At 47.4% G+C, this 26,343-nt stretch overlaps 1 protein-coding gene across 2 annotated transcripts in view; it reads right to left on the reverse strand.

Annotated features, from left to right (window-relative positions):
- LOC129864936 (EH domain-binding protein 1-like) overlaps positions 1–26,343 on the reverse strand; it is a 223,840-nt gene that overhangs the window by 111,079 nt on the left and 86,418 nt on the right. The window contains exons 7-11 of one of the 2 annotated variants that reach the window (XM_055937277.1): positions 24,105–24,244; positions 19,629–19,736; positions 17,507–17,662; positions 14,458–14,749; positions 4,704–4,938 (exon numbers count right to left, since the gene is read on the reverse strand). In XM_055937277.1, the coding sequence (XP_055793252.1) occupies positions 4,704–4,938; positions 14,458–14,749; positions 17,507–17,662; positions 19,629–19,736; positions 24,105–24,244 (931 nt within the window). The remainder of the gene's footprint in view (positions 1–4,703; positions 4,939–14,457; positions 14,750–17,506; positions 17,663–19,628; positions 19,737–24,104; positions 24,245–26,343) is intronic. The other variant, XM_055937283.1, reaches the window with a different exon arrangement.

Consider the following 26,343-nt stretch of genomic DNA (forward strand, 5'->3'; position numbering starts at 1 on the left):
GGAGAGAGAGGGAGAGAGAGACAGACAGACAGAGAGAGGGAGAGAGACAGAGAGAGACAGAGAGAGACAGAGAGAGACAGAGAGAGACAGAGAGAGACAGAGGGATGGGGAAAGAGAAAGACAGACAGACAGACGGAGAGAGACAAGAGAGAGAGAGAGAGAGACACTAACACTGAGGAGAAATGTACTTACTATGACAGAGATACACTGAGTTTACAAACATGAAAAACACCTGCTCTTTCCATGACATCGACTGACCAGGTGAATCCAGGTGAAACCTATGATCCCTTATTGACGTCACTTCAAATCAGTGTAGATGAAGGGGAGGAGACAGGTTAAGGAAGGATTTTAACGCCAATTGAGACATGGATTGTGTATGTGTGCCATTCAGAGGGTGAATGGGCCAGACAACAGATTTGAGTGCCTTTGAACAGGGTACGGTAGTAGGTGACAGGCGCACCGGTTTGTGTCAAGAACTGCAACGCTGCTGGGTTTTTCACGCTCAACAGTTTCCTGTGTGTATCAAGAATGGAGGGGGGTGCAAGTCAACATTATGAAGGTGTTCTTGACGTCAGTATATTCAGGAAACAGCATCTACCTGAAACTAGATGTGGTTGTCTCACATACAGTTGAAGTCGGAAGTTTACATACACATAGGTCGGAGTCATTAAAACTCGCTTTTCAACCACTCCACAAATTTCTTGTTAACAAACTATAGTTTTGGCATGTCGATTAGGACATCTACTTTGTGAATGACACAATTTTTCCAACAATTGTTTACAGATAGATTATTCCACTTATAATTCACTGTATCACAATTCCAGTGGGTCAGAAGATTACATAAATACACTGTTGACTGTGCCTTTAAACAGCTTGGAAAATACCAGAAAATTATGTCATGGCATTAGAAGCTTCTGATAAGCTAATTGACATCATTTGAGTCAATTGGAGGTGTACCTGTGGATGTATTTCAAGGCCTACCTTCAAACTCAGTGCCTCTTTGCTTGACATCATGGGAAGAGAAATCAGCCAAGACCTCAGAGAAAAAATTGTGGACCTCCACAAGTCTGGTTCATCCTTGGGAGCAATTTCCAAACGCCTGAAGGTACCACGTTCATCTGTACAAACAATAGTACGCAAGTATAAACACCATGGGACCAGACAGCTGTCATACCACTCAGGAAGGAGACGCGTTCTGTCTCCTAGAGATGAACGTACTTTGGTGCGAAAAGTGCAAATCCATCCCAGAACAACAGCAAAGGACTTTGCGAAGGTGCTGGAGGAAACAGGTACAAAAGTATCTATATCCACAGTAAATCGAGTCCTATATCGACATAACCTGAAAGGCCGCTCAGCAAGGAAGAAGCCACTGCTCCAAAACCGCCATAAAAAAGCCAGACTACGGTTTGCAACTGCACATGGGGACAAAGATCGTACTTTTTGGAGAAATGTCCTCTGGTCTGATGAAACAAAAATAGAACTGTTTGGCAATAATGACCATCGTTATGTTTGGAGGAAAAAGGGGGAGGCTTGCAAGCCGAAGAACACCATCCCAACCGTGAAGCACGGGGGTGGCAGCATCATGTTGTGAGGGTGCTTTGCTGCAGGAGGGACTGGTGCACTTCACAACATAGATGGCATCATGAGGCAGGAAAATTATGTGGATATATTGAAGCAACATCTCAAGACATCAGTCAGGAAGTTAAAGCTTGGTCGCAAATGGGTCTTCCAAATGGAAAATTAACCCAAGCATACTTCCAAAGTGGTGTCAAAATGGCTTAAGGACAACAAAGTCAAGGTATTGGAGTGGCCATCACAAAGCCCTGACCTCAATCACATAGAACATTTGTGGGTAGAACTGAAAAAGCGTGTGTGAGCAAGGAGGCCTACAAACCTGGCTCCGTTACACCAGCTCTGTCAGGAGGAATGGGCCAAAATTCACCCAACTTATTGTGGGAAGCTTGTGGAAGGCTACCCGAAACGTTTGCCCCAAGTTAAACAATTTAAAGGCAATGCTACCAAATACTAATTGAGTGTGTATGTAAACTTCTGACCCACTGGGAATGTGATGAAAGAACTAAAAGCTGATATAAATATTTCTCTCTACTATTATTCTGACATTTCACATTCTAAAAATAAAGTGGTGATCCTAACTGACTTAAGACAGGGAATTTTTACTTGGATTAAATGTCAGGAATTGTGAAAAACTGAGTTTAAATGTATTTGGTTAAGGTGTATGTAAACCTCCGACTTCAACTGTAGCTACTGATGAAGGTACTGTCTCACCTAGCTACTGATGAAGGTCCTGTCTCACCTAGCCAGTGATGAAGGTACTGTCTCACCTAGTTACTGATGAAGGTACTGTCTCACCTAGCTACTGATGAAGGTACTGTCTCACCTGGCTACTGATGAAGGTACTGTCTCACCTAGCTACTGATGAAGGTCCTGTCTCACCTAGCTACTGATGAAGGTCCTGTCTCAGCTAGCTACTGATGAAGGTACTGTCTCACCTGGCTACTGATGAAGGTACTGTCTCACCTAGCTACTGATGAAGGTCCTGTCTCACCTAGCTACTGATGAAGGTCCTGTCTCAGCTAGCTACTGATGAAGGTACTGTCTCACCTAGCTACTGATGAAGGTACTGTCTCACCTCGCTACTGATGAAGGTACTGTCTCACCTAGCTACTGATGAAGGTACTGTCTCACCTCGCTACTGATGAAGGTACTGTCTCACCTAGCTACTGATGAAGGTACTGTCTCACCTAGCTACTGATGAAGGTACTGTCTCATCTAGCTACTGATGAAGGTACTGTCTCACCTAGCTACTGATGAAGGTACTGTCTCACCTAGCTACTGATGAAGGTACTGTCTCACCTAGCTACTGATGAAGGTACTGTCTCACCTAGCTACAGATGAAGGTACTGTCTCACCTAGCTACTGATGAAGGTACTGTCTCACCTAGCTACTGATGAAGGTACTGTCTCACCTAGCTACAGATGAAGGTACTGTCTCACCTAGCTACAGATGAAGGTACTGTCTCACCTAGCTACTGATGAAGGTACTGTCTCACCTAGCTACTGATGAAGGTACTGTCTCACCTAGCTACTGATGAAGGTACTGTCTCACCTCGCTACTGATGAAGGTACTGTCTCACCTAGACAAGACCACACACACAAACACACACACACACACACACACACACACACACACACACACACACACACACACACACACACACACACACACACACACACACAACGGACTTAAATAATACAATGTTCCAACAACGTCCTTCCTAACCCTTTAAAAATGATTTCTGCAGCAGCCAGAAGTGAGTTGAAGCTAAGCCTTGGCCAAAGTATCAGGATTTATTACTACATAGAACTGACGTAGAACTGACGTAGAACTGACATAGAACTGACATAGAACTGACATAGAACTGGCATAGAACTGACATAGAACTGACGTAGAACTGACGTAGAACTGATGTAGAACTGACGTAGAACTGACATAGAACTGATGCAGAATGGGACAATGGAATCTGTTTGGGGATGTGTGTGTAAAACAGGATGGATATTCCAGACCCTTGAAGGACAGTGTTGCGTTGACCCCCCCCCCCCACCCCGAAGTATGGATGGATGGACACACACGCACGCACGCACGCACGCAAAACATCGAGAAGCAGAGGTTAACAACCTGTGTTTTTTGGGCAAACTGGAATCTGTGCGTACTAACACACACACACGTGTGTAGGGGTTTCTCATCATGGTGCGTGTGTGTTTGGATGTGTGTGTGTGTTCATTCGCATGTGTGTGTTTCTCTGTGAGAATATTTACAGAAGCCAAACACTATTCTCACCACATGTTAAACTCTGGGCCTCGTTTTCCACTCTCCTGCAACAGCCTCTGTTTCTCTCTCCCTCTCTCTCCCTCTCTCTCCCTCTCTCTCCCTCTCCATCTCTCCCTCCTCTCCCTCCTCTCCCTCCCCTGAGCTCTAAAGACAGGGGCAGCCCTTGGCGGAGTGCAGCCCACCACAGGCCACTGAGTCTGGGTAATTAAAGTTGTTTAGACCCCCTCACCCACGGTCACACGGCTGTGCAGCTGGTTGATAAAGCCTCCTTCCTTAATTACAAAGTACCAACATTACTGTTACTGCACCAAGCCCGTCCTACACAACTACAACAGCCAGCCACGGAGGGAGGGTGTGTGTGTCTGTGTGTGTGTGTGTGTGTGTGTGTGTGTGTATGTGTGTGTGTGTGTATGTGTGTGTGTGTGTGTCCGCGGGGGGGTTATGGGGGCAGATGGGGTTCTTACCCCCCTGTAATCAGTCTGCTGATGTGTTTAAGCCCCTCATATGCTTTCTGTCCTGCACCTCATATAGACTACTTAAACTCCCCCCCCACCCAATCACTCCCGGCCACTGGGGTGGCTCATCATGTGTGTGTGACCACCAGCCGTTTAATTACAACCAGCAGAAATGAAGAATTTAAATAAATAAATAAACAGACAAACAGACCAATAAACTAATAGCTATATTCAGATGAGGAGGTTGGAGGTGACTGGACACACACGGAGGCACATGCATACACAACCACACACACTTTGTGAACAACCACACACACGCACGCACGCACACGCGCACACACACGCACACTTCTTTAATACCACTGCTCTAGTTCCACTACCCTCTTCAAAGAGTCTTACCTTCGGGGAGGAGGAGGCCAGCTCTCGCCCCACCACAGCTGCCACGGCACTGGGTCCACTGGCCATGAATCTCTCCCTCTCTGCCCCCTCCCTGGAGGTGTTGGGGGCCGAGAGGCTGGGACCTGGAGGTCTGGGAGGCAGCGGGGCTCTCCTCTTCTGGTTACTGAAGTCTGGAGAGGGGCCCCCGGAGGGCCGGGATGGGCTGGAGGTCCGGGGCTCGTAGAACGGGTTGGATCTGAAGGAGAGAGGGAGACGGAGGGGGGGAAGACGGAGTGAGGGAGGGGAGAGAGGGAAGGAAGGAGATGGGAAGTGAGAGAGGGGAGAGAGGGAAGGAAGGAGATGGGAAATGAGGGAGGGGAGAGGGAGGGAGAGAGCAAGGGAGAGGGGGATAGAGAGGGAAGGAGGGAAAGAAAAAGAGGGAGAGGAGAGAGACATGGTATATCAAAAGATTGCATCATAATGTAATTTTACAGGCATTGTATAACTTTACATCCTCTCAAACTCTTATGGTTTTTACATTTAAAAAAAAATGTAATTTATTTCATCTTTATTTAACCGGGTAGGCCAGTTGAGAACAAGTTCTCATTTACAACTGCGACCTGACCAAGATAAAGCAAAGCAGTGCGACAAAAACAACACAGAGTTACACATGGGATAAGCAAACGTACAGTTAATAACACTGTACTTTACTTAGGAACGCACATTCAACACTAAGATAGCTGACCAGGTACCACATAACCACACCACAGTTAGCAGTACCAACCCAGCCACAACACGACTAGCAGTACCACAGAACCACACCACAGTTAGCAGTACCAACCCAGCCACAACACGACTAGCAGTACCACAGAACCACAACACGGCTAGCAGTATCACAGTACCACACCACGGTTAGCAGTACCAACCCAGCCACAACACGGTTAGCAGTACCAACCCAGCCACAACACGACTAGCAGTACCACAGAACCACAACACGGCTAGCAGTATCACAGTACCACACCACGGTTAGCAGTACCAACCCAGCCACAACACGACTAGCAGTACCACAGAACCACAACACGGCTAGCAGTACCAACCCAGCCACAACACGGTTAGCAGTACCACAGAACCACAACACGGCTAGCAGTACCACATAACCACAACACGGCTAGCAGTATCACAGTACCACACCACGGTTAGCAGTATCACAGTACCACAACACAGTTAGCAGTACCAACCCAGCCACAACACGGCTAGCAGTACCAACCCAGCCACAACACGGTTAGCAGTACCTCAGAACCACACCACAGTTAGCAGTACCAACCCAGCCACAACACGACTAGCAGTACCACAGAACCACAACACGGCTAGCAGTACCAACCCAGCCACAACACGGTTAGCAGTACCACAGAACCACACCACAGTTAGCAGTACCAACCCAGCCACAACACGACTAGCAGTACCACAGAACCACAACACGGCTAGCAGTACCACAACACGGCTAGCTGTACCACAGAACCACAACACGGTTAGCAGTACCAACCCAGCCACAACACGGTTAGCAGTACCACAGAACCACAACACAGTTAGCAGTACCAACCCAGCCACAACACAGTTAGCAGTACCACAGAACCACACCACAGTTAGCAGTACCAACCCAGCCACAACACGGCTAGCTGTACCACAGAATCACAACACGGTTAGCAGTACCACAGAATCACAACACGGTTAGCAGTACCAACCCAGCCACAACACGGCTAGTAGTACCACAGAGCCACAACACGGTTAGCAGTACCACAGAACCACAACACGGCTAGCAGTACCACAGAACCACAACACGGCTAGCAGTACCACATAACCACACCACAGTTCAGTTAGCAGTACCAACCCAGCCACAACACGGTTAGCAGTACCAACCCAGCCACAACACGGCTAGCAGTACCACAGAACCACAACACGGTTAGCAGTACCAACCCAGCCACAACACGGTTAGCAGTACCAACCCAGCCACAACACGGTTAGCAGTACCAACCCAGCCACGACACGGTTAGCAGTACCACAGAATCACACCACAGTTAGCAGTACCAACCCAGCCACAACACGGCTAGCAGTACCAACCCAGCCACAACACAGTTAGCAGTACCACAGAACCACAACACAGCTAGCAGTACCTCAGAGCCACAACACGGCTAGCTGTACCAACCCAGCCACAACACGGCTAGTAGTACCACAACACGGTTAGCAGTACCTCAGAGCCACAACACGGCTAGCAGTACCTCAGAGCCACAACACGGCTAGCAGTACCTCAGAGCCACAACACGGCTAGCAGTACCTCAGAGCCACAACACGGCTAGCAGTACCTCAGAACCACAACACGGCTAGCCGTCCCTCAGAGCCACAACACGGCTAACAGTACGTAATAACCACAACATGGCTAGCAGTCCAAAATAACCACAACATGGCTAGCAGTACCTCGGAACCACAACACGGCTAGCAGTACCTCGGAACCACAGCACAGCTGGTATTACCTCGGAACCACAACACGGCTAGCATTACCTCGGAACCACAACACGGCTGGTATTACCTCGGAACCACAACACGGCTAGCCGTCCCTCAGAGCCACAACACGGCTAACAGTACGTAATAACCACAACATGGCTAGCAGTACCTCGGAACCACAACACGGCTAGCAGTACCTCGGAACCACAACACGGCTAGCATTACCTCGGAACCACAGCACAGCTGGCATTACCTCGGAACCACAACACGGCTAGCATTACCTCGGAACCACAACACGGCTGGTATTACCTCAGAACCACAACACGGCTAGTATTACCTCAGAACCACAACACGGCTAGCGTTACCTCAGAACCACAACACGGCTAGCGTTACCTCAGAACCACAACACGGCTAGTATTACCTCAGAACCACAACACGGCAAGCATTATCTCGGAACCACAACACGGCTAGCATTACCTCGGAACCACAACACGGCTAGTATTACCTCAGAACCACACGGCTAGCAGTAAGTTAAAAGTACACACACAACGGTGAGTTAAACGGATGGTTGGGTAACACAGGACACAGGTGCTCTGAGGTCAGCTCTGAGTGACCTCATATCCCAACTGCCATGCTGGGCACTGACAGACACACACAGGATCTTATCAATACACAGGTCAGCCAGCCCTTAGGGTTGGAACAAGCTACAACGCTTCACGTCACTCATTCAACACTCACCACTCACACACCGCCAGAGAACTGGGGGAAGGGGGGATTGGCTAGATATATCAGGCTGAAAGAAACAGACAAGTTCAGTGTGTATCTAACCCCGGCCAAGAGAACGGAGGAGAAAGGAGGAGAGAAAAGTAGAGCCATAGAGGCTGTGGCATTCATCTTTGACAGACCTGCCTAGGCTAAAAGACATGTGAAAAGATCCAGGTTGCAGTCCAATCGTGTAATTTTGACCCCCCCCCCCCCCCCCCCCCCCAGCCCAGCCACTTTCCCTCAGGGTATCCCTGTCGAAACCGGATGCAGTGTGATTGCCATCTTAAGTGGAGGTCCAATTCACAAACGTTACCCCCTCGGCCATCGATTTAGCTCGAGGGAGCAAGTGAACTACTATCGCGGGGTTGTTATGACCCACAATTCAATGCAAACTGTAGTCACGCGTCCAACTCCGGTGGCAGCAAAGCGTCCAATTTAATCAACATGACTGCATTTTTTTATACCTTTATTTAACTAGACAAGTCAGTGAAACCAAACGAAGATCAACAAAGGTAAACGATTAATTTGATTGGTTTGCTGGTTTTTGTTACCGAGTTACCTGGCGCTAGCTGTTCTTATTGTTTTGTCGAGCGATCGATACATTTACACAAATGTAAGTATTGCTTTCGCTGGAAAGCATAATTTCGAAATCTGAGACGACAGATGGATTAACAAAAGGCTAAGCTGTGTTTTGCAATATTGCACTTGTGATTTCATGAAATTATATTTTATGATTACCCTCTGGCGCTAGGCTACGCTATGCTAGTCAGGGTTTTTAATGACGGATGGGGATTTCAGAAAGGTTACGAACAAATTCATATTCACAATGACAGCCTAGCAACAGTGGGTTAACTGCCTTGTTCAGGGGCAGAATGACAGATTTGTACTTTGTCAGCTGGGGGATTCGATTTTACAACCTTTCGGTTACTAGTCCAACACTCTAACCACTAGGCTACCTGCCTCCCCAGGCATGCGAGAGAAAAGTACTACTCTTGTATGCTAGCTAGCTAACAAATACATATAGACAACATTCATTTTAGAGGTGGAAAATGGGATTATGATGCTCAAAGTGTCTCAGACTCATAATGAGGATCCTATAAATGTAGCTAGCTAGCTAAAATACATTTAGATGTGACAATGTAAAACTTAATTGAAGGGTGGTATACAGGGTGGTATACACCACAGCCCCAGACAAAACACTGAGCTCCCTCCCTCCACAGCCCCAGACAAAACACTGAGCTCCCTCCCTCCCTCCACAGCCCCAGGCAAAACACTGAGCTCCCTCCCTCCACAGCCCCAGGCAAAACACTGAGCTCCCTCCCTCCACAGCCCCAGGCAAAACACTGAGCTCCCTCCCTCCACAGCCCCAGGCAAAACACTGAGCTCCCTCCCTCCCTCCACAGCCCCAGGCAAAACACTGAGCTCCCTCCCTCCACAGCCCCAGACAAAACACTGAGTTCCCTCCCTCCCTCCACAGCCCCAGGCAAAACACTGAGCTCCCTCCCTCCACAGCCCCAGGCAAAACACTGAGCTCCCTCCCTCCCTCCCTCCACAGCCCCAGTCAAATCACGGAGCTCTCTCTCTCTCCCCACCTCCCTCCCTCCACAGCCCCAGGCAAAACACTGAGCCCTCCCTCCCTCCCTCCACAGCCCCAGTCAAAACACTGAGCTCTCTCTCCCCCTCCCTCCACAGCCCCAGTCAAAACACTGAGCTCTCTCTCTCTCTCCCCCTCCACAGCCCCAGTCAAAACACTGAGCTCTCTCTCTCTCCCTCCCTCCACAGCCCCAGTCAAAACACTGAGCTCTCTCTCCCCCTCCCTCCACAGCCCCAGTCAAAACACTGAGCTCTCTCTCTCTCTCTCTCCCTCCACAGCCCCAGTCAAAACACTGAGCTCTCTCTCTCTCCCCCTCCACAGCCCCAGTCAAAACACTGAGCTCTCTCTCCCCCTCCCTCCACAGCCCCAGTCAAAACACTGAGCTCTCTCTCTCTCCCCCTCCACAGCCCCAGTCAAAACACTGAGCTCTTTCTCTCTCCCTCCCTCCACAGCCCCAGTCAAAACACTGAGCTCTCTCTCTCTCCCCCTCCACAGCCCCAGTCAAAACACTGAGCTCTCTCTCTCTCCCTCCCTCCACAGCCCCAGTCAAAACACTGAGCTCTCTCTCTCTCCCCCTCCACAGCCCCAGTCAAAACAATGAGCTCTCTCTCCCTCCCTCAGTCCCAGGCCTGAGTCTCAAATGCCACCATATTGTCTATATATACACTACATGAAAGTATTGCACTATGTAGGCAATAGGGTGCCATTTGGGATGTTACCCGGGACAACAAAAACAAAACATGGTGGACTCAATAACCTAGGAGTGGCTTATGATGGGGATGGGAAAAGGAATGTTAGCCAGGGGGTTGAGAGGAGGAATGTTAGCCAGGGGGTTGAGAGGAGGAATGTTAGTGAGGGGGTTGGGAGGAGGAATGTTAGCCAGGGGGTTGAGAGGAGGAATGTTAGTGAGGGGGTTGAGAGGAGGAATGTTAGTGAGGGGGTTGGGAGGAGGAATGTTAGCCAGGGGGTTGGGAGGAGGAATGTTAGTGAGGGGGTTGGGAGGAGGAATGTTAGCCAGGGGGTTGAGAGGAGGAATGTTAGCCAGGGGGTTGAGAGGATGAATGTTAGCCAGGGGGTTGAGAGGAGGAATGTTAGCCAGGGGGTTAAGAGGAGGAATGTTAGCCAGGGGGTTAAGAGGAGGAATGTTAGCCAGGGGGTTGATATTAGGAATATTAGCCAGGGGGTTGAGAGGAGGAATGTTAGCCAGGGGGTTAAGAGGAGGAATGTTAGCCAGGGGGTTGAGAGGATGAATGTTAGCCAGGGGGTTGGGAGGAGGAATGTTAGCCAGGGGTTTGGGAGGAGGAATGTTAGTGAGGGGGTTGGGAGGAGGAATGTTAGTGAGGGGGTTGAGAGGAGGAATTTTAGCCAGGGGGTTAAGAGGAGGAATGTTAGCCAGGGGGTTGAGAGGATGAATGTTAGCCAGGGGGTTAAGAGGAGGAATGTTAGCCAGGGGGTTAAGAGGAGGAATGTTAGCCAGGGGTTTGGGAGGAGGAATGTTAGCCAGGGGGTTAAGAGGAGGAATGTTAGCCAGGGGTTTGGGAGGAGGAATGTTAGCCAGGGGTTTGGGAGGAGGAATGTTAGCCAGGGGGTTAAGAGGAGGAATGTTAGCCAGGGGTTTGGGAGGAGGAATGTTAGCCAGGGGTTTGGGAGGAGGAATGTTAGCCAGGGGTTTGGGAGGAGGAATGTTAGCCAGGGGGTTGGGAGGAGGAATGTTAGTGAGGGGGTTGAGAGGAGGAATGTTAGTGAGGGGGTTGGGAGGAGGAATGTTAGCCAGGGGGTTGGGAGGAGGAATGTTAGTGAGGGGGTTGGGAGGAGGAATGTTAGTGAGGGGGTTGAGAGGAGGAATTTTAGTGAGGGGGTTGAGAGGAGGAATGTTAGTGAGGGGGTTGGGAGGAGAAATATAAGCCAGGGGGTTGGGAGGAGGAATGTTAGCCAGGGGGTTGAGAGGAGGAATGTTAGTGAGGGGGTTGGGAGGAGGAATGTTAGTGAGGGGGTTGGGAGGGGGCTGGGATGAGGAATGTTAGTGAGGGGGTTAAGAGGAGAAATGTTAGTGAGGGGGTTGGAAGGAGGAATGTTAGTGAGGGGGTTGAGAGGAGGAATGTTCGTGAGGGGGATGGGAGGAGGCTGGGATGAGGGATGTTAGTGAGGGGGTTGGGAGGGGGCTGGGATGAGGAATGTTAGTGAGGGGGTTGGGAGGAGGAATGTTAGCCACGGGGTTGGGAGGGGGCTGGGATGAGGAATGGTAGTGAGGGGGTTGGGAGGAGGAATGTTAGTGAGGGTGTTGGGAGGAGGAATGTTAGTGAGGGGGTTGGGAGGGGGCTGGGATGAGGAATGTTAGTGAGGGGGTTGGGAGGGGGCTGGGATGAGGAATGTTAGTGAGGGGGTTGGGAGGGGGCTGGGATGAGGAATGTTAGTGAGGGGGTTGGGAGGAGGAATGTTAGTGAGGGGGTTGAGAGGAGGAATGTCAGCGAGGGGTTGGGAGGGGGCTGGGATGAGGAATGTTAGCCAGGGGGTTGGGAGGAGGAATGTTAGCCAGGGGGTTGGGAGGGGGTTGGGAGGAGGAATGTTAGTGAGGGGGATGAGAGGAGGAATGTCAGCGAGGGGTTGGGAGGAGGAATGTTAGCCAGGGGGTTGGGAGGGGGCTGGGATGAGGAATGTTAGTGAGGGGGATGTTAGTGAGTATGAGGTGCGTGTCCCCAGCCCGGTACCACCAGTTGAGTATTTTGTTGAGTATTCTAGAGTTTTGACAAAGTTAAAGGGGCAACATAGCAAATATCCCCTCAAACCAAACTGAATGGGAAAGATAGGCTTATCGTATTATATCCAAGTAAATTTAGAGTTTACCCAAGAGAACTGAACCCCACCTCCACAACTCAACAAAATGGAAGGTTTAACTCATTATAAATTGCTGTTCGACAAGGAGTCATGAGGCAGTATTTTGTAGCGAGAGGGGGTGAAGAGGGATGGAGAACGGAGAAGAGGGGGATAGAGGGGGATAGAGGGGGGATAGAGGGGGAGAGAGGGGGGAGAGAGGGGGGAGACAAGCAGAAAGAATGCAGGGAACAACAGAGTCCTTGTTTCTGAAAGAGCTCCCAAGTCACTCTGTGTCTCAGGGTTGGGGGGGCCTTGTGTAACTCGCATAAGGTTACACACACACACACACACACACACACACACACACACACACACACACACACACACACACACACACACACACACACACACACACACACACACACACACACACACACACACACACACACACACGAAGATAAACACAGATACACACACGTCATGCTTATCGGTCTATAGGTAATTTGCATAATTTAGCGGAAATTAAATTGACCTGTGTGTATTTTCATTGGTCATCATGTATCTTATTTATCTAACACAACTATCACACGCGCACATCATTCAGAGACTATTTTGAGGGGCATCTCCTCAGCTGGTTGCTGCTGGAGTACAACATGCTTTAAACAAGCCCATTCATTGCGAGACTGGCCTATATCTCCATTCTGGAGAGACTGGCCTATATCTTCACCACACACCCCTGACCTGCTGAGCCATTCTGGAGAGAGACTGGCCTATATCTTCACTACACACCCCTGCCCTGCTGAGTCATTCTGGAGAGACTGGCCTATATCTTCACCACACCCACCTGCCCTGCTGAGTCATTCTGGAGAGACTGGCCTATATCTTCACCACATACCCCTCTGCCCTTCTGAGCCATTCTGGAGGGACTGGCCTATATCTTCACCACATACCCCTCTGCCCTTCTGAGCCATTCTGGAGAGACTGGCCTATATCTTCACCACATACCCCTCTGCCCTTCTGAGCCATTCTGGAGGGACTGGCCTATATCTTCACCACATACCCCTCTGCCCTTCTGAGCCATTCTGGAGAGACTGGCCTATATCTTCACCACACACTCCTACTGAGCCATTCTGGAGAGAGACTGGCCTCTATCTTCACCACACACCCCTGTCCTGCTGAGCCATTCTGGAGAGAGACTGGCCTATATCTTCACTACACACCCCTGCCCTGCTGAGCCATTCTGGAGAGAGTCTCAACATTTTTAATTATACACAACACATTATCTTTACACATATTTTAGATGCTTTACACTGACAGACGCAACTTAATAATCAGCTAGACCCATGACCACGCACGCTGCCCAAATTGCGAGCTTCTGAAATAGGCCAACGGGCTTGTGATCTGAAACAATCCACAGCTATTTCATTTAAAAGAAGCTAATGATCCTCTATTCCTCTGTGGCTCATTCATGCTTTCTGGTGAAGTCGTTTTGAAGGTGGTGTGTTTAGAATGCTGTTTTCCCACCAATTGCATTTTGTGGTTTGAAAACTACGTTTGATTGGCTGCTTCATTACATGAGCTGAATGCTCTGGTCAGATTAATTACTGTCATCTAAATGTGATTGGCTGTTGTTCCGAGCACTGTGATTGGACGGCTTAATGGCTTATGCACCCAATGAGAGTGACCTAATGAGAGTGACCTAACGAGAGTGACCCAACGAGAGTGACCCAACGAGAGTGACCCAACAAGAGTGACCCAACGAGAGTGACCCAACGAGAGTGACCCAACGAGAGTGACCCAACAAGAGTGACCCAACGAGAGTGACCCAACGAGAGTGATCCAACGAGAGTGACCCAACGATAGTGACCCAACGATAGTGACCCAACGATAGTGACCCAACGATAGTGACCCAACGAGAAGTGACCTAATATATATGGGTCCAGTACATTTCTCAAATGGCCGTTAAATTCAAATCTTCCCATTTTCCTAACAGAAACCCTGACACACACTAGAATACAAATTCACTTTATGACTGAACCCCGTAATCAACCCCAAACGTCTGAACACACACACACACACACCCCACATCCCCCTGTAACTCACTCATCCAGTTGGTCCTCTGGAGGTGCGTTGGTATCGGCATACAGGTACTTGCTCATATCCACCGGCCTGACCCCCTTCCTCCCCCTGGGTTTGGGAGCCTCCGGCTGCTGGGGCCCCTGGGGGTCGGGGACTAGGTCTGGGTCCTGGTCGGGCTCGTCAAACGGGTTGTACTCTGTGTGCGAGTGTGTGTTGACTTCGTCCTCGTCGAAAGGGTTGGAGGGTTCTTGGACATAGTAGGCCTCTGGGTCCTGTCGGAGGGTGAGGGAGGGGGGCAGGGAGGGGGGCCCTGTGTCTAGGGGGGGGGCAGAGGAGGTTAGAGATATTCACACACAGACACAATATACTAGTTCTGATTAAAGGCTGAAACAAATAAACATCCTGTAAGCTAAAACAAGAGGCTTGTCACTCAGGGCTGAACCCTCCTCACACTCTGATGAAGGAAAGAAACAGAGAGGAGAGTCATGTCTGTCTACTATGGTCAGAGAGAGAGACAGAGAGACAGAGAAAGACAGAGAGAGAGACAGAGAGAGAGAGAGAGAGAGAGAGAGAGAGACAGAGAGAGAGAGAGAGAGAGACAGAGAGAGAGAGAGAGAGAGAGACAGAGAAAAAAAAAGAAGAAAAAAAAGACAGACAGACAGAGAGCGAGAGAGAGAGAGAGACAGACAGAGAGCGAGAGACAGAGACGGAGAGAGACAGAGAGAGAGGGCGATGTCTCTCTCTCTCATCGCCCTTTATGGTTGTGAGGTCTGGGGTCCGCTCACCAACCAAGACTTCACAAAATGGGACAAACACCAAATTGAGACTGCATGCAGAATTCTGCAAAAATATCCTCCGTGTACAACGTAGAACATAAAATATGCATGCAGAGCAGAATTAGGCCGATACCCACTAATTATCAAAATCCAGAAAAGAGACGTTAAATTCTACAACCACCTAAAAGGAAGCGATTCCCAAACCTTCCATAACAAAGCCATCACCTACAGAGTGATGAACCTGGAGAAGAGTCCCCTAAGCAAGCTGGTCCTAGGGCTCTGTTCACAAACACAAACACACCCCACAGAGCCACAGGACAACAGCACAATTAGACCCAACCAAATCATGAGAAAAAAAAAAAGATAATTACTTGACACATTGGAAAGAATTAACAAAAAAACAGAGCAAACTAGAATGCTATTTGGCCCTAAACAGAGAGTACACATTGACAGAATACCTGACCACTGTGACTGACCCAAACTTAAGGAAAGCTTTGACTATGTACAGACTCAGTGAGCATAGCCTTGCTATTGAGAAAGGCCGCCGTAGGCAGACATGGCTCTCAAGAGAAGACAGGCTATGTGCACACTGCCCACAAAATGAGGTGGAAACTGAGCTGCACTTCCTAACCTCCTGCCAAATGTATAACCATATTAGAGAGACATATTTCCCTCAGATCACACAGATCCACAAAGAATTCGAAAACAAATCCAGTTTTGATAAACTCCCATATCTACTGGGTGAAATACTAGTGTGCATCACAGCAGCAAGATGTGTGACCTGTTGCCACAAGAAAAGGGCAACCAGTGAAGAACAAACACCATTGTAAATACAACCCATATTTATGCTTATTTATTTTCCCTTGTGTACTTTAGCCATTTGTACATTGTTACAACACTGTATATATATAATATGACATTTGTAATGTCTTTATTGTTTTGAAACTTCTGTATGTGTAATGTTTGCTATTAATTGTTATTGTTTATTTCACCTTTGTGTGTTGTCTACCTCACTTGCTTTGGCAATGTTAACACGTTTCCCATGCCAATAAAGCCCCTTGAATTGAATTGAATTGAGAGACATAGAGAGACAGAGAGAGAGAGACAGAGGGAGAGAGTGAAAGAATGAGAGGGTGAGAGAGACGGAGAGAGGAGAGTCATGTCTGTCTACTATGGTCAGAGAGAGAGAGAGAGAGGGCAAGAGGGAGAGAGCGAATGAATGAGAGAGAGACAGAGAGAAAGGGCGAGAGACGGAGAGATGGGTCAATATTATCTTAGCTGTCTGTCAGACAGTATTCTGCTTTACTAACAGAATACATAAACACACAGGATTCACAACGCTACGTGACCTTTCTTGACATCTCGACAGCAACAAAAGGGTAACATTTAGTTTGGCAGGCACTTTATAAACAACCTCAGAACAATAAAATAGATCTTTCAACAACTATGTCATTAAACTTGGATAGAAAACACAATATAAAACCTCATAAAGGATAATAAATCGGTCTTTGATGTTGACCCCATAACAATGTACATTATGTGGACACCCCTGTCCTGATGCATAGTGCCGACTGTAAAGTATGGTGGGGAGGAATAATGATCTGGGGCTGTTTTTCATGGTTCAGGCCCCTTAGTTCCAGTGAAGGGAAATCTTAACGCTACATTATACAATGACATTCTAGACCATTCTGTGCTTTCAACTTTGTGGCAACAGTTTGAGGAAGGCCTTTTCTTGTTTCAGCATGACAATGCCTCTGTGCACAAAGCGAGGTCCATACAGAAATGGTTTGTCGAGATGGGTGTGGAAGAACTTGACTGGCCTGCACAGAGCCCAGAGCATCTTTTGGGATGAATTGGAATGCCGACTGTGAGCCAGGCCTAATCGCCCAACATCAGTGCCAAACCTCACTAATTCTCTTTTGGCTGAATGGAAGCAAGTCCCCGCAGAAATGTTCCAACATCTAGTGGAAAGCCTTCCCCGAAGTGTGGAGGCTGTTGTAGCAGCAAAGGGTGGGACCAACTCCATATTAATGCCCCTGATTTTGGAATGAGATGTTCGTCGAGCAGGTGTCCACATACTTTTGGCCATGCAGTGTAAATCAAACTGCTAAAACCCCTAATCCCTTATAGACAGGTAGACATACAGTACAGAGAGAGAGAGACGGAGAGAGACAGGAAGTAGAGGTAGAGAGACGGAGAGAGACAGGAAGTAGAGGTAGAGAGAGAGAGGGAGAGAGACAGGAAGTAGAGGTAGAGAGAGACAGAACAGGTAGATAGAGTTCAAAGGTCAAGCCTACCATCATCATCCGGGTCACCGAACGGGTTGACGTGATTGGTGTGTTCCAGGTGGGAGGGGTCATCAACGTCATCAGCTGGATCTTCGAAGGGATTGGAGCAGAGGGCAGGGGATGTGTCCTGATCCTCCTCCAGGAAGTTCAGCTTACTGATCAGCTCTGTCGCCATGGGAACCAAAACAACACAGGAACGAAAGAACGAATTAACAAAAAACACAAAAAAGAGGAAGGAAGGAAAATAGTTCAAACTAGCGGAAGAAAATGAGTTGAGATAAAACGGCCTCACAACCAACCGCTGATGAGTCAAAATGAAGACAAACATACAGAAATAAAAGGGTACAAAAAATCTGCACTTTGGAGTGAACCAGTCGAGTTCATTTGGTTTCCAAAAGTATTCCTTCCTTCTGGTAAAAGGTGACTGGTTAACGCCTGTTCATCCCTGTCCAGCTTCACTACAGTTGAAGTCCAGCGGGGGAATTCAGCAGAGATTGATGGAACCGGGTTGCCATGAGAAACCACTAGTGCAGGCTGGGAGTTGCTACAGAGCTCAGAGATTCATCCTCAAGACAACAATGCCTGTCTAGGTTGTGTGTGTGTGTGTGTGTGTGTGTGTGTGTGTGTCCGTGTCTCAACAGTGTGTGAGAAACAAAATGCTAACTGTGTGTGTTTCTGAATGTGGTATGTGAGCGTGAGAACGTCTATGCACAGAGTGAGTGAGATGACGAGCGTGTGTGGTGTGTGTGTGTGAGAGAAAGCGAGAGTGTGTGTGTAGGTGTGTGTATGGGAGAGTGTGTGTGTATACGTAGTGAAGTGGTAGTAGCTGATAAGGTGTGGTATTTCTCCTGCTGCATTCTGGGCCATATTAGGCCATCATTGTCACAAGTGGCAGCGGCATTGTGTGTGTGTGTTCTTTTCTCTATGGTGACAGAGCAACACCATAGACGAGGAATATGACTGTTCATTGGTTCACTACAAATTGCAGACAAAAGGGGGAGGTTCAGGGTTCGGGGGCTTGGACACCAGGAGGGCAAACTGAAAAATGACAGAAAACCAGCCAATGAAAACCAACCAATGTAATAAACGTAATCTGAAGTACAACACGAGAACACCAGGCAACACGACCACGTCACCAATGGTACAGAGAGACAGCGAGAGAGAGAGAGAGAGAGGGGGAGAGAGAGAGGGCAGTAGAGAGAGAGCAAGAGGGCAGTAGAGGGAGAGCAAGAGGGCAGTAGAGGGAGAGCGAGAGAGAGCCAGAGAGGGCAGTAGAGAGCGAGCCAGAGAGGGCAGTAGAGAGCGAGCAAGAGGGCAGTAGAGGGAGAGCGAGAGAGAGCCAGAGAGGGCAGTAGAGAGAGAGCCAGAGAGGGCAGTAGAGAGCGAGCCAGAGAGGGCAGTAGAGAGCGAGCCAGAGAGGGGAGTAGAGAGAGAGCCAGAGAGGGCAGTAGAGAGAGAGCCAGAGAGGGCAGTAGAGAGAGAGCCAGAGAGGGCAGTAGAGAGAGAGCCAGAGAGGGCAGTAGAGAGAGAGCCAGAGAGGGCAGTAGAGAGAGAGCCAGAGAGGGCAGTAGAGAGAGAGCCAGAGAGGGCAGTAGAGAGAGAGCCAGAGAGGGCAGTAGAGAGAGAGCAAGAGAGGGCAGTAGAGAGAGAACAGTTGAGAGAGTGCTAGGGCAGTAGAGAGAGAGCGAGAGCTAGAGCAGGAGAGAGAGAGAGCTAGGGCAGTAGAGGGAGCTAGGGCAGGAGAGAGAGAGAGCTAGGGCAGTAGAGGGAGCTAGGGCAGGAGAGAGAGAGAGCTAGGGCAGTAGAGGGAGCTAGGGCAGGAGAGAGAGAGAGCTATGGCAGTAGAGAGAGCTAGGGCAGGAGAGAGAGAGAGCTAGGGCAGGAGAGAGAGAGAGCTAGGGCAGTAGAGGGAGCTAGGGCAGGAGAGAGAGAGCTAGGGCAGTAGAGGGAGAGAGCTAGGACAGTAGAGAGAGAGCAAGCTAGGGCAGGAGAGAGAGAGCAAGCTAGGGCAGGAGAGAGAGAAACGAGAGTTAGAAAGAACAAGACAAAACAGGACAGAACAACAGAAGGAGACAGTGAGAACGAGTGAGAAAGAAAAGGAGAAAAGGTTGAAAGTTGAAAACAGAAAGACCTTGAGAGGGAGACTGAGCGCTGCTTGGCGTTCTACTAGCCAGCTTTAGGAAGTAGTCTTCAGGGTCTCCGGCTAAGCAGCTGAGAGCATTGAGCTGGTTTACCATCTCTGAAAACAACCAGGCCAGAGAGCAGGAAGGGAGGAGAGCAGTGAGCAGAGAGGAAACATACAATACACACATATATTCAGAGAGATTATATGTGTTAGGTAGTAGAATATCATATATGTTGAGGGCTAAGAGGGTACATATATTCAGAGAGGTTATATGTGTGTTAGGTAGTAGAACATCATATATGTTGAAGGATAAGAGACTACATATATTCACAATTGTGTGTATTGACCCCAGCACAAGGTACACTTATGTAATGATAATGTTGTTTAATCAGCTTCTTGATATGCCACACGTCAGGTGGATTAATTATCTTGGCAAATGAGAAACGCTCACTAACAGGATTGGAAAACAAATTTGTGCACAAAATTAGAGAGAAATAAGCTTTTTGTGCGTAAAGAAAATTTCTGGGGTCAGTTATTTCAACTCATGAAACATGGGACCAACACTTTGTTGTGTTTCTATTTTTATTCAGTACATATGTAAAGGCTAAAAGCATCATATATTCATAGACATTAGAGGTATCTGCAGGGGGGGACTAGATATATAGTGCTTTCATTTCTAAACCAGATATAGAAGAATTTATTCTTAACTGACTTACCTAGTTAAATACAGGTTACATTTAAACAAATAAAAAGATATACACTACTGGTCAAAAGTAGCCAAAAGCATTCCAGGTGAAGCTGGTTGAGAGAATGTCAATAGTGTGCAAAGCTGTCATGAAAGCAAAGGGTGGCTATTTGAAGAATCTCAAATATAACATATATTTTGAATTGTTTAACACTTTTTTGGTTACTACATGATTCCATATGTGTTATTTCATAGTTTTGATGTCTTCACTATTATTCTACAATGTAGAAAATAGTTGAAAATAAAGAAAAACGCTTGAATGAGTAGGTGTTCTAAAACTTTTGAACGGAAGTGTATATGAAAATAACCTTGAATAAAAAGATGCATTCTGTACTGTCCAATCATTTGAATAATTTGACCTCAAAACCAAAATGCTGGAGTATAGAGATAAATTAAAATGTTTTGCTGCACTGTCCAAAGTGTATATTCACTGACAGTACATTTAACTGCAGCTACTAGCTAGCATCCTTAGTTAGTCATGCTAGCACTATGCTACCGTATCTGCCGCTACAAGTTACTAGCTAGGCTGAATAGCATCTTTAGTTAGTCATGCTAGCGCTATGCTACCATATTTACTGCTACAAGTTACTAGCTAGGATAACTAGCATCTATAGTTAGTCATGCTAGCACTATGCTACCGTATTTGCCACTACAAGTTACTAGCTAGGCTAGCTAGCATCTTGGGACTGATCTAGGTTGAAGATACCCAGGTTAGAATAAAAAAAAAGCTTTTGAAAAATGTTTTTTATATGCTAACTAGCATCGCTGGACCCATTGTTTAGAATTCTTCAGCATTTTTGCCAAGAGTTGTGGAATACTAGAATCCTCTTGTCTTAACCTTTGTTATGTTCAACCTAGGGACTAAGGCAGCGTTTTGCAAACTCAGTCCTCGTGGCCCCAAGAGGTGCACATTTTGGTTTTAGCCCTTAACACTACACAGCTGATTCAAATAATTAAAGCTTGATGATCAGTTGATTAGTTGAATGAGCTGTGTAGTGCTAGGTCCAAAACCAAAACCTGCACCCCTTGTGGTCCCCAGGACCGGGTTTGGGAAACCCTGGACTAAGGGAATGACCATGAGGGTTGACTACAGATAGTACAACCGCCACTATGACAAAGACTTACGCCCGTATGCATATGACCAGTGGCGCGCAGCTATAGGCACCCAATGTATATTTATGTAGATTGAGCGGAGAGGGACAGGAAGAGGAGAAACACACAGTTTAATGTAAAGAGCCTACGCTTTGTGAAGTCAGAGTAAGCAAAGCAGAACACAGCAGCTCTCATTCATTAGTCACAGTGTGATCTGGAGTATGAACGGATAGAGGGAGAGGGAGGGAGAGAGGGAGAGGGAGGGAGGGAGGGAGGGAGGGACAGCCCACAGAAGAGAACGCATGATGAAAAAAATAAAACGTCCTGGAAAAAACTGCAACACCCATACACACATCCCATACACACATACACACATCCCATACACCCATAAACACATCCCATACACACATACACACATCCCATACACACATACACACATCCCATACACCCATACACACATCCCATACACCCATAAACACATCCCATACACCCATACACACATCCCATACACCCATACACACATCCCATACACCCATAAACACATCCCATACACCGATAAACACATCCCATACACCCATACACACATCCCATACACCCATAAACACATCCCATACACCCATACACACATCCCATACACCCATAAACACATCCCATACACCCATAAACACATCCCATACACCGATAAACACATCCCATACACCCATACACACATCCCATACACCCATAAACACATCCCATACACCCATACACACATCCCATACACCCATACACACATCCCATACACCCATACACAAATCACATACACCCATACACACATCCCATACACCCATACACACATCCCATACACCCATAAACATGAACACATCCCATACACCCATAAACACATCCCATACACCCATAAACATAAACACATCCCATACACCCATAAACATAAACACATCCCATACACCCATAAACACATCCCACACACCCACAGACATGCAGACACCCACAGACACAGATGCGGACCCACAAGCATCAGTAAAAAGAAAGAAAAGGAACAAGGTGTCACCCAAAAAGATCAGGAAGTGTGTTGTCTATTTCCGTTTATGCCTCAGTCAAAGCAGACTGTTAAGCTGTGGCCGTCTGGACATGGTGAACAACAATGGACAACACCACGTGGCCACAACACCACCATGTGGCTACAACAACACCACGTGGCTACAACAACACCACCACGTGGCCACAACAACACCATGTGTCTACAACACCACCATGTGGCTACAACACCACCATGTGGCTACAACAACACCACCACGTGGCCACAACAACACCATGTGGCTACAACACCACCATGTGGCTACAACACCACCATGTGGCTACAACACCACCATGTGGCCACAACACCACCACGTGGCTACAACACCACCATGTGGCTACAACACCACCATGTGGCTACAACACCACCATGTGGCTACAACACCACCATGTGGCTACAACACCACCACGTGGCTACAACACCACCACCATGTGGCCACAACAACACCACCACGTGGCTACAACAACACCATGTGGCTACAACACCACCATGTGGCTACAACACCACCACGTGGCTACAACACCACCATGTGGCTACAACAACACCACCATGTGGCCACAACACCACCACGTGGCCACAACACCACCACGTGGCTACAACACCACCACGTGGCTACAACACCACCACCACGTGGCCACAACACCACCATGTGGCCACAACACCACCACGTGGCCACAACACCACCACGTGGCTACAACACCACCATGTGGCCACAACACCACCACGTGGCCACAACACCACCATGTGGCTACAACACCACCATGTGGCCACAACACCACCACCACGTGGCTACAACAACACCACCACGTGGCCACAACACCACCATGTGGCTACAACACCACCACCACGTGGCCACAACACCACCATGTGGCTACAACACCACCACCATGTGGCTACAACACCACCATGTGGCTACAACAACACCATGTGGCTACAACACCACCATGTGGCTACAACAACACCACCACGTGGCCACAACAACACCACCACGTGGCTACAACAACACCATGTGGCTACAACACCACCACCACGTGGCCACAACACCACCACCACGTGGCCACAACACCACCACGTGGCTACAACACCACCATGTGGCTACAACAACACCATGTGGCTACAACACCACCATGTGGCTACAACAACACCACCACGTGGCCACAACACCACCATGTGGCTACAACACCACCATGAGGCCACAGCACCACCACCATGTGGCTACAACACCACCACCACGTGGCTACAACACCACCATGTGGCTACAACACCACCATGTGGCCACAACACCACCACGTGGCCACAACACCACCACGTGGCCACAAGCAGGAAGTCTCACTGAGGTCAGACGACCTTTTACAACTGCATTTCACCTGTGATCTCAGCAGCTTCTTCTGGTCTCCTTAACAAATAGACGTTGTGTGTGTGTAACCACTCACCTGTGATCTCAGCAGCTTCTTCTGGTCTCCTTAACAAATAGACGTTGTGTGTGTGTGTAACCACTCACCTGTGATCTCAGCAGCTTCTTCTGGTCTCCTTAACAAATAGACGTTGTGTGTGTGTAACCACTCACCTGTGATCTTAGCAGCCTTCTCCTCCTGGTTGGCCCTGTTCTCCTCATTCTCCTCGTCCTCCTCCTCAAAGTCATCCAGGTTGCCGATATCGGCCTGCTTCATACTCATCAGGCTGGCCAGGCTCTGCATGTCCTCGTCACTGAGACACAGACAGACAGAGACAGACAGAGACAGAGACAGACAGAGACAGACAGAGACAGACAGAGACAGACAGAGACAGAGAGACAGACAGACAATCAGATTTTATTTGTGACAAATCTAACAAAGAGAAACAACATACAGCCATTTTGTAAAGGCCAACATCGCTATCTCTCTCATAGCAGACAACCATCTCACAGGGGAGAGAAGACGATCTCAAACCTACTGTAAAACCATGTAACACACAAGTCTCAGGACGTACAGGGAACATCACGACCTGTCTATAGTGTTATTAAACAGGTAATATCATGACCTGTCTATAATGTTATTAAACAGGTAACATCACGACCTGTCTATAGTGTTATTAAACAGGTAATATCACGACCTGTCTATAGTGTTATTAAACAGGGAACATCACGACCTGTCTATAGTGTTATTAAACAGGTAATATCACGACACGTCTATAGTGTTATTAAACAGGTAATATCACGACCTGTCTACAGTGTTATTAAACAGGTAATATCACGACCTGTCTATAGTGTTATTAAACAGGTAATATCACAACCTGTCTATAGTGTTATTAAACAGGTAATATCACGACCTGTCTATAGAGTTATTAAACAGGTAATATCACGACCTGTCTATAGTGTTATTAAACAGGTAATATCACGACCTGTCTATAGTGTTATTAAACAGGTAATATCACAACCTGTCTATAGTGTTATTAAACAGGTAATATCACGACCTGTCTATAGAGTTATTAAACAGGTAATATCACGACCTGTCTAGAGAGTGTTATTAAACAGGTAATATCACGACCTGTCTATAGAGTGTTATTAAACAGGTAATATCACGACCTGTCTATAGAGTTATTAAACAGGTAATATCACGACCTGTCTACAGTGTTATTAAACAGGTAATATCACGACCTGTCTATAGAGTTATTAAACAGGTAATATCACAACCTGTCTATAGAGTGTTATTAAACAGGTAATATCACGACCTGTCTATAGAGTTATTAAACAGGTAATATCACAACCTGTCTATAGAGTTATTAAACAGGTAATATCACGACCTGTCTATAGAGTTATTAAACAGGTAATATCACGACCTGTCTACAGTGTTATTAAACAGGTAATATCACGACCTGTCTATAGTGTTATTAAACAGGTAATATCACGACCTGTCTACAGTGTTATTAAACAGGTAATATCACGACCTGTCTATAGTGTTATTAAACAGGTAATATCACGACCTGTCTACAGTGTTATTAAACAGGTAATATCACGACCTGTCTATAGTGTTATTAAACAGGTAATATCACGACCTGTCTACAGTGTTATTAAACAGGTAATATCACGACCTGTCTACAGTGTTATTAAACAGGAAATATCACGACCTGTCTATAGTGTTATTAAACAGGTAATATCACGACCTGTCTACAGTGTTATTAAACAGGTAATATCACGACCTGTCTATAGTGTTATTAAACAGGTAATATCACGACCTGTCTACAGTGTTATTAAACAGGTAATATCACGACCTGTCTATAGAGTTATTAAACAGGTAATATCACGACCTGTCTATAGTGTTATTAAACAGGTAATATCACGACCTGTCTATAGTGTTATTAAACAGGTAATATCACGACCTGTCTATAGAGTGTTATTAAACAGGTAATATCACGACCTGTCTATAGAGTTATTAAACAGGTAATATCACGACCTGTCTATAGTGTTATTAAACAGGTAATATCACGACCTGTCTATAGAGTGTTATTAAACAGGTAATATCACGACCTGTCTATAGAGTTATTAAACAGGTAATATCACGACCTGTCTACAGTGTTATTAAACAGGTAATATCACAACCTGTCTATAGAGTTATTAAACAGGTAATATCAAAGAGAGATGGAGGGAGAGATGGACACGGACAGAGAGAGGGTGATAGAAACGGACAGAGAGAGAAAGGGAGAGATGGAGACAGACAGAGAGAGAAAGGGAGAGATGGAGACGGACAGAGAGACACGGACAGAGAGAGGGTGACAGAGATAAAGGGATGACCAGAGAGAGAGAGGGTGACAGAGAGAGATGGACCAGA

The sequence above is a fragment of the Salvelinus fontinalis genome, chromosome 1 (assembly GCF_029448725.1).
Source record: "Salvelinus fontinalis isolate EN_2023a chromosome 1, ASM2944872v1, whole genome shotgun sequence".
Classification (NCBI taxonomy): Eukaryota; Metazoa; Chordata; class Actinopteri; order Salmoniformes; family Salmonidae; genus Salvelinus; species Salvelinus fontinalis.